The following is a 9430-nucleotide window of genomic DNA, read 5'->3' as shown; positions in this document are numbered from 1 at the left end:
TGAATAATTTTTTTTCTTTAGCAAGAGATAAATAACATATGTCCACACAAAGACTTATACAAGAATGTTCATAATAGCCAAAAACTGGAAACAAACCACATGCCATCAATCTATGAACGTAAAAGGCCGTTGAAACATATTGCTAAATTGCTTTCCCTACCAGTTCTACAAACGTGTAACTCCTACATTCTATGGAAATGTCTACTTGCACCTTAATATTTCTAATGCTTTATATTTTGATAGCCGTTTAAACATCTCTTCCACCTCTTCCATAGCCTTGTGCACTCTCTTCTGTCTAATCAGCACTTTGTAGCTCTTATGGCTCATAACATGTTTTTCTTTCATCAAGCATGTGGACAAACGTCAAGTGTATCAGAAAACTCCTGGAGGACAAGAACAATCTCATTTTTCTTCTATCTCCAAGCCTGCAGCCCTGCGCATACTTCATTCCTTCACTCAAGGAACATCTACTAACTTCACACAAGGGACCCGTAATTGAGACGGGTGCATTAGGCATTCAAAAAGCTCCCTGAACTGAACACCACTAGTTTCAGATCTCCTACGCCAAGAGGTCTCAGTTAACATTCACGCCCCACGTTTTAAATTCCTCAGATTGAGACTTTCTCCTTTCTTGGTGTGCTAATCCGGAAACAAAACTCTGAAGTTCAGCCTTGAAAATGTATTGACTGTGTAAACGCCGCTCCCTTGGCCCTGTTAATTCCCTAACATGCACCCCAGCGCCACACTTTGGGGGACTTCAGTCGGGGATAGTAAAATCTAGGGCAGCCGGGTGGTGCGGGGACTTTCCTTGGGACTCTGAAGGGCGGCAGGGTAATGAATGTCTTCGTAAGGACACCAGCGTAATGAATATGCAAATCGTGGCAGCCAGGAAGGCATCGCAGATGCGGGAGTGCCCGCAGCCTCCACCGCACTGAGCTGGTCCCAGGCTCGCGCAAGACCGGGGATCTCCTCTTTCGCGGGGCCCGGGGCCTCGCCCCGCCCCTCCTCGCCCCGCCCCTCCTCGCCCCGCCTCGCCCCGCCCCGCCCCGCCTGGCCGCGCCTGGCCCCGCCCCGGCGCGCGCCCGGAGCCCCGCCCGCCCGGCAGGAAAGGGCGGGCCCGGCGCCACCGCCCACGCTCGCTCCAGCCGTCCGACTCGGGCCGGCGCGGCGCGCTAGCCGCATGAGCGCGCGCCCCGGCCGGTGACCGCCGTGGCGATGGACTGCGGCTTCGTCGCGGGCGGGACGCCGAAGCGCCCGCCGGACCGCCGGCGGCTTCTGCTCTTCCTGCTGTCAGCCCGCTGCGGAAGCCCGGGCGGCCGGGGCGTCCCGGCGCGCCACGGCCTGTCAGCGCTGTCCGTGGGTCTGGGGGCACTGCGGCCTCGTGCCCCGGCGGCCCGCGGCGGCGCGTCACGTGCCTCCCCGCTGCTCCTCCTCCTGCTCGTGCCCTCCCCGCGCCTGGCAGCCGTCGCCCCGCGCAGGCCCCTCGGGGACCGGGAGCACTCGCGCCCGGGGTCCTCCGTCCCGGCGGCCGGCCGCGGCGGCGCGGGGAGGTACCTGCCGGGCCTTGCCCCGGGCGTCGCCTGGGCCGCCGGCGCCCTCCACCTGTGCCGCGGCCGAGTGGCCGCCCTGACTTCGTCCAGGAGAGGTGAGGGCCGCGTACCGGGGGAGCAGGGGGCTCGCCTGGCCGGGCGGGGGGCGGGGCCAGCTTTGGCTTTGACCTTCCGGGCTGGGCGGGAGGGGGAGGCTCGGCGACCCAGAGGTCGGGTCAGGCGAGGTCGCTGGCCTCGTCTGGGGCGTGGGACGAAGGTCTGTCTGCCTCCGCCCTGGTGACCCGGAGTCCTGGGCACAAGGTGTGTGGAGCGCAGTTGGCCGGGATGCCGGGAGGGCCGTGCGCGCTGGGCAGGGAGCTGGTGCTCGCCGGGGCGTGGAGCCGCCGCGTGGGCGCCGGTGACGCGTCCCTCGTGTCGGCTTTCGGGTGCGGGCGGCTGCGGGGGGCTTGCGAGATTGAGGAGCGGAGCTCTGGGAACTGCAATTTCACTTTCGGCTCTAGTGGATTTATTAACTCTTTGAACACTAGTTGCCTGTTCTGGGCTTGGCTGGCGCTTTTCAGGGTACTATCAGCACAATCTCGGACCTTCACTGTAGTACAGGAGATGATGTAGATAGATAGCTATAACTACGTACATACACTTATAATTTACGTATAATCTACGTACGGAAGTGATAAATACCACAGGGAAAAAATGGAGGTGGTAAGGGTTAGGAAGTGAGGTGGGCCTCCAGCAAGGAATTAAAATGGGGTCATCAGAATAGTTTATGTTGAGAAGGTGGCGTTTGATTAAATACTTGAAGGAGGTGAGAGCAGTCACTGCCCTGCATAAAGATTAGGGAAGTCTGAAACAGGCTCGATGTACTAGATAGCAAATTGTTGATGAAAATATCATTTGAGATAATCTTTATTAGCAAAGGGCAAAAATGCCACTTTGGGTGGTCTTTCGTATCAATCAATAACCATCAGTAACCATACTGATGGCTTTTTTTTTTCACGTTTTTCTTAATAGAAAGGCCCAGTAAATGTTGACTGGTTCTAAAATATAAAAGTACTCGGGGCTGGGGAAGAGACTGATTGGGAGGGCAAAAAAGTGAAGGAAGGAAGTTCTGCACACACAGGGTGGGCAATGAGTTGCGAACTCTGTCAGTGTTCTGCAGGAATTATGAGTTAGAGATGACTTTGGTCTTTATTTCAGTACTTTTGTCTTTTTCTTTCTTTCTTTCTTTCTTTCTTTCTTTCTTTCTTTCTTTTTTTTGACAAGCTGGTGACTTGTGATTTATTTTCATCTCCTCATTCAAGACTATGGCGCAAAAGGGAAGAGTATTCTTTCTCATGAGTTTTCTGATTTTATCAGGATGGTGGTACTATTGGATTAGGCTCAAAGGATCTCTTTATTCACAGAGCAAGGATGGGTACATAAATACGGGGAAACAGGCAAGACTGGTAAGGAGCAATCATCAGCAAATGAGTTTTGTTCCTTTACTTTCAGCCTAGTGATTTGTTTGGTGCCAGGGTTCTCAGTAGAGTTACTGAGACTTAAGGATGGTATGAGTAGCAGGTTTCTACTTGGTTTCCTCCTCCGTTCAAGGCTAACTTTGGGCTTCTTTTGTGTGTGTGTTTTAATATCCTTTTGATATCCTGAAGGTCCCTCAAAGGAGAATTACGCATTGCACTTTAACATAGCTCAGTTTACTTGCTTCCTGGTTATTAGCAGGAATTCCTGGTTCTTGGGCCTCACTTTGTTGTCACAATAAAAGAGAAAAAATGAGTCAGAGGTATTGTAAATGCCACAGTATTGCTCCTCCTCAGGCTTCGTCCTTTGACAGAAGGCAAGCTGGCATTCAACTTCCATCAGCAGGGGTGGGCCTGCCAAGTGAGAAGCGGCCAGCCCTTTTCTCCACTTTTCAGATGATACTACATATTTTGTTGAAGTAAGCTTGTAGTTGAAATGAATTCCAGTTGTTTTGGAGGAGAAAAAAAAATAAGCATCGAAATTGGAATCAGCTCTTGCTTAGAAAGTAGTCGTGATAGTTTAGTTTTGGGGTGTGTGTGTGTGTGTGAGAGAGAGAGAGGTTTTAAATCACACAAATGATTAATTTGTTGTTAGAAACAAATGTGGTACTAGAAAAATCCCATCTCTCTTCACCAGCCAGTTCTAGACTTAAATGTTTTCAAGCTCCCTGACCCATGGGACAGTTGAGCACAGTTTAAAGATGGGCGGGTTGGCCTCTAGAGAGCCCCTTGAGAGATTCATTCATTCATTCATTCACCACCACTGTTTCTCAAGCTAGGTCTGTTCTGTGATCAGGCAGACATTTGGGGTCTCTTCTCCTGGAGGCCAGCTTTGTCTCAGGACTGGGGATAAAGAATGAAAAAAGAGGGACCAGATTTAACTGAGCTATTTTATGTAAAAAGGGAAGATCATAGGTGAAGAGGTGAGAGGGGTTGATTTCAAATTTTCTTCCTGGACAGTCTCGTGATCAGATCATAGAGTTCTCTTACAAAATTATTTCTGGCCTGCAGTTGGCCAGGCCTTCTGCTAGGTGCTAACAATGTGAAAATGACTAAGACTGGCTGCTCTTGGGATGTTTGGACTGGCAGATGATACAGATGTGGAAACAGGATGGTAAGTGCTGTGACAGAGCTATCTGAACTGGGCTGAGAACACAGATAAGGAGCAATCAAGGCTGCCCTCTGACCTGGGTGGGACTAGCAGACCGAACCACACACTGTGGCATAGTGCCTTGCCCGGATCATAATGTTTGCTTCGCAAGTTGTAAAATTAAATGAAGAGGGGTAAAATGATGCTTAACCTTGCCCAGTTGCCAGACTTACGGGTGGAGTACTAAGGTGGGTGAGTATAGGACATGGAATAACTTAGGTGGCTGGAAAGAAAGCTGAAAGGGTAGGTGTGGGCTAAATTAGGACAGGCTTTGTATTTGTGTGCCTTGCCAAGGACCCGATCCTGTAGGCCAGTGGTTCTCTGAATGTGAGGGCCTTTTTTTTAACCATCGAGGTCACACTTACATATAACAGTTGTTGCATTTTATATTTTGTCAGTCTGCAAACAGCGCTTGGTACAAAATGATGATTGGATTTCTTGTACTTACCTTGACACTGACTGTGACCCTCTTTCCAAGGTGGGAACCACTGTTATAAGCTTCTAGGCAAACATCAGATCTGTAGGGTTCTGTCCCTGTCACGTCTTTGCTTACATGCAGTTTCCTTTAGAGTGTTTAGAGGTGAAGGATTGACAATAGGAGCTGATTAGCTGAAGTATCTTTCTGGTCATTTAGGGGATTTACCTCAAACTTTTGAACTTTGAGTTAGTAATACCTGTTATCTCTTTTACCACTCTCCTATAAACCGGGCATCATAGAAAAGCAAAGACAAATATGTAGCAAAATTTTCATATAGCTGTGTTTATTACATTTAAATGCAAGTTTTTTATTTTATAGTGTCCATCTCTTTTTTTTTCTGCTGCTGTCAAATGTCTTCTGTAGTATGCTTGTAATAGTAAGGAGCTATTGTGTTTAAATGCCCTTTCCGGACAGAATTACTAGTTGGCATTGCAATTGTTACATATTTTTTTTAAACTATTTTTATGGTACATGAAATACAAAAGCCAGAGAACCATTACCATGCTACCCTCTTCAAATGAGCACCTTGAAACAAGTTTACAAAATGTGTTGGATCTGTGGCTAAATGCACAGAAATTCATAGGAAAGGTTAACATACACATTGTTAGAACACGTCTTTAACGATAGACTTTGTAGAGACATCACAAAGAAAACTATTGACCAATACCTCTTATGAATAAAGACAAAAATCCTCAGCAAAATTCTCAGCAAATCAAATCCAGCAATATGTAAAAAAGAAGTATACATCATGACCAAAGAGGATTCCGTCCCAGAAACAACAGGTTCATTTAACATCTGAATATCAGTTCCTGTTCCGCACCATATATAAAAAAAAAGAAACACAAACAAACCATGTGATTACCTCAAAAGACAGAGAAGAGGAATTTGACAAAATTTAGCACCCCTTCATGATAAAAAGCACTTGACAAATTAGGAATAGAAGGAAACTGCCTCACCGATAAAGGGCATCTGTGAAACACTCACAGCTAACATCATACTTAATAGTGAAGGACGAATGCTTTCCCTCCAAAGGTCAGGAGCAAGGATGTCTGCCATCACCAGCCATGCAACATAGAAATTCTAACCAGGGCAAGACAATGGAAAGGAGAAAGTAAAGCTATCACTGTTCACAGGTGACATGACCCTGTACATACAAAACTCTAAGGAATTCACTAAAAAACCGTTAGAGCTAATTAACAAGTTCAAGAAGATTGCAGGATACAAGATCAACATAAAAAATATAATGAAATACAAAAATCAGTTGCATTACTCTACACTAGAATGAACACTCTAAAAAACAATTCCCTTTATAGTAGCATCAAAAAGAATAAAGTACTTAGGGATAAATTTAACAAAAAAACTCACAAAATTTAAACGATTGACCCTTGAACAACATAGGACTTAGGAGTGCCAATTCCCACACAGTTGAAAATCTGTGTATAACTTTTGACTTCCCAAAAATTTAACTACTAATATCTTACTGTTTGCCAGAAACTTTACTATAATAGACAGTTGGTTAACACATATTTTATATATTATATGTGTTATATTCTGTATTCTTAGAATAGTGTAAGCTAGAGAAAAGAAAACATTATTAAGAAAATCATAAAGAAGTGGAAATACTGTGCTGTAAAAAATCTGTGTATAAGTGGACCCGTGTGGTCTAAACCTGTGTTCAAGGGGCGGCTGTACTGTGAAATCTACCTAACATTCTTAAAGACCTAAGTAAATGGAAAAACATCCTATGTTCATGGATTGGAAGAGTTTGTACCTCCCCCAAATTGATCTACAGATTTAAAACAATCTCTCTCAAAGTTTCAGGTGGCTTCTCTGTAGAAATTGATAAGCTGATCCTAAAATACGTATGGAAATGCAAGGGACTGAGAATGACCAATGCAATCTTGAAAAAGGACAAAACTAGAAGACTCCTTTCCTGATACAAAAATTTACTACAGAGCTACAAGTAATCAAGAAGATGTGTCACTGGTATAAGGACAGATCTAAATCAGTGGCATGGAATGGAGAACCCAGAGATAATTTACAGTCAACTGATTTTTGACAGATTCCAAGATAATTCTGAAACAGCTGGATATCCACATGCAAAAGAAGTCGAACCCTCATCTCACACCTCATAAAACTTAACACAGATGGGTCAGAAACCAAACTGTAAGAGCTGAAACTAAAACTCTCAGGAAAAAAATTGGTTTAAATCTTTGTGTCCTGGAATTAGCCAGTAGTTTCTTAGATATGACACCAAAAGCACAAGGGACAAAAATAAATAAATAAATTGGACTTCATTAAAATTAAGAACTTTGTGCTTCGAAAGGCACCATCAAGAAAGTGAAAGCCAGCCCGCAGAATGGGAGAGAGTATTTGCAAATTATATATATGATAAGGAACTTGTATTTAAAATGTATAAATAAGGGTACCTGGGTGGCTCAGTCAGTTAAGCATCGCCTTCATCTCAGGTCATGATCCTGGGGTCACGAGTCCCAGGATCAAGTCCTGCATCGGGCTCGTTGCTCAGCAGGGAGTCTGCTTCTTCCTCTGACCCTCCCGCCTCTCCTGCTTTCTCTCTCTCACACACTGTCTCTCTCAAATGAATAAAACCTTTAAAAAAATGTATAAAGAATTCTTTTTTTAATTTTTATTTATTTATGTGAGAGTGAGAGAGAGGGAGAAAGCACCAGCCACGGGAGGGGCAGAGAAGCAGACTCCTCTCTGAGCAGGAAGCCTGACGCAGGGCTGGATCCCAGGACTCGGGGATCATGACCTGAGCCTAAGGCAGACAGTCAGGCGACTGAGCCACCCAGATGCTGCTAAAATGTATAAAGAATTCTTAACAACCAACTCAATAATAAAAAGATAACCCGATATTTTAAATATGTATTTATTTATTAGAGCGTGAGCAGGAAGAACAGAGGGAGAGGGAGAGAGAATCTCAGACAGACTCTGCACTGAGCTTGGAGCCCGATGTGGGGCTCAAGCTCACAGCTCTGAGATCACTACCTGAGCTGGAACCAAGAGTTGGACGCTTAACCAACTGTGCCACCCAGGCACAGATAACCCAGTTTTTTAAAATGGGCAAAGGGTCTGAATAGATGTTTCTCCAAAGTTTTACAAATGGCCAATAAGCAATGAAAAGATGCTCAGCATCACTAGGCATCAAGGAAGTACAAATCAAAACTGCAGTGAGCTAGCTCTAGGTTTATTGCAGCGTTATTTACAATAGCCAAGTTATGCAAGCAGCCCAAGTGTCCATCAATAGATGAATGGATGAATATATACACACATCACAGACTATTCAGTGATAAAAAAGAATGAAATCTTGCCATTTGCAATGAAGTGCTAGAGCTAGAGGGTATTATGCTAAGCGAAATAAGTCAGAGAAGACAAATACCATTTGATTTCACTCATATGTGGGATTTAAGAAACAAATGAACAAAGGAAGAAATGAGAGACAAGCCAAGAAACACTTCATTATAGAGAACAAATAAATAAGTAAATACCATAATTGAAGAGACATCTAAAAAATAATAATAAAGTAAATTGCAATGGGATACCACTTTATACCCACTGGGATGGTTATAATAAAAAAGACAGACAATAACAAGTGTTGATAATGTAGAGAAATTGGAACCCTCAGACACTGCTGTTGGGAATGAAGAATGGTGTAGCCACTTTGGAAAATAGTCTGGCATAACCTAATAAGGTTAAACACAGAGTCACTGTATGATGCAACAATTCCTGGGTATATACCCAAGAGAATTGAAAACTCGTTCACACCAAATCTCATGCACAAATGTTCACAGCAGCATTGTTGATAGCAGTGAAGAAGTGGAAACAACTCACATGTCCTTCAACTGATCAGTAGGTAAGAAAAAATTGGCATATTCCTAAAACAATGTGATTCAGAAATAAAAAATATAAAGTGCACATGATTATAAGGTGCATGAACCTTGAAAACCTTACCTAAGTGAAAAAACCAGTCACACAATACCACATCCCTCATGATTCTATCCATACGTAATGCCCAGAGTAGGCAAATCCGTAAAGACAGAAAGTAGATAAGGGATTGCCGGGGGTTGAGGGAGTAGGGAGATTGGGGCACGATAGCTAAAGGGTATAGCGTTTCTTTTTGGGATGATGAAAACGTTCTAGAGTTGACTGTGCTGAAGGTTGCACGACTCGATAGTAAAAATCAAATTGAACACTTGAAATGGGTGAATTGTATGGTATGTGAATTTCATCTCGATAAAGCCCCAACTAGGTAGACTTTTGAGGTATGCCATACTCTTTAAATTTCTTTTGTTTACCACCAGATCCTGTTTTGAGCCTAATTTGCCCTTTGCATTCTAGAGCTAAGCCTGTCTGCCGGGAGCCTGCAGCTGGAGCACAGGAGAGATCTGGAGCATAAAAGGAGAGATTTCACCTCTTACGGAAACAGGAAGCTCTACTTTGACACCCATGCCTTAGTGTGTTTACTGGAAGAAAATGGTAATCCTTTCGTGAGTCACTCAGTGCCATGGAGAAACACTAAATTATAAGTCCTCGTGATCTTATCTAACTTCTCCTAGTTCTCTTTGACGGTTAAGTCTACAGATAATCTTTTGGTCAGGCTCCATTTTTTAAGTTCTTATTTTTTTGTTTAAGGACATTTTTGCTTCCGCCAGTACAGTTGAGACTTTTTGCACATGTTTTCTATTTGTCCGTGAAAAGTGTATTTTTATAACATCCC

The 9430-nt window shown here is 44.3% G+C and overlaps 1 protein-coding gene across 6 annotated transcripts in view; it reads left to right on the top strand.

Moving 5' to 3' along the window:
• Positions 1 to 1200: 1200 nt before the first annotated feature.
• MCUR1 (mitochondrial calcium uniporter regulator 1) overlaps positions 1201 to 9430 on the top strand; it is a 58337-nt gene continuing 50107 nt past the window's right edge. For all 6 annotated transcript variants that reach the window (XR_005838807.1, XM_040645064.1, XM_040645063.1 and 3 more), the window contains exons 1-2: positions 1201 to 1645; positions 9052 to 9189. Coding sequence is in view for 5 of the 6 variants with exons in the window: in XM_040645064.1 (XP_040500998.1) it covers positions 1216 to 1645; positions 9052 to 9189 (568 nt within the window). In the remaining variant the exon portion in view is untranslated. The remainder of the gene's footprint in view (positions 1646 to 9051; positions 9190 to 9430) is intronic.

The sequence above is a fragment of the Ursus maritimus genome, unplaced genomic scaffold (genome assembly GCF_017311325.1).
Source record: "Ursus maritimus isolate PB19 unplaced genomic scaffold, ASM1731132v1 scaffold_30, whole genome shotgun sequence".
Taxonomy (NCBI): domain Eukaryota; kingdom Metazoa; phylum Chordata; class Mammalia; order Carnivora; family Ursidae; genus Ursus; species Ursus maritimus.
The sequence above is the reverse complement of the archived record's forward strand: the minus strand, read 5'-3'. Positions and strand labels throughout refer to the sequence as shown.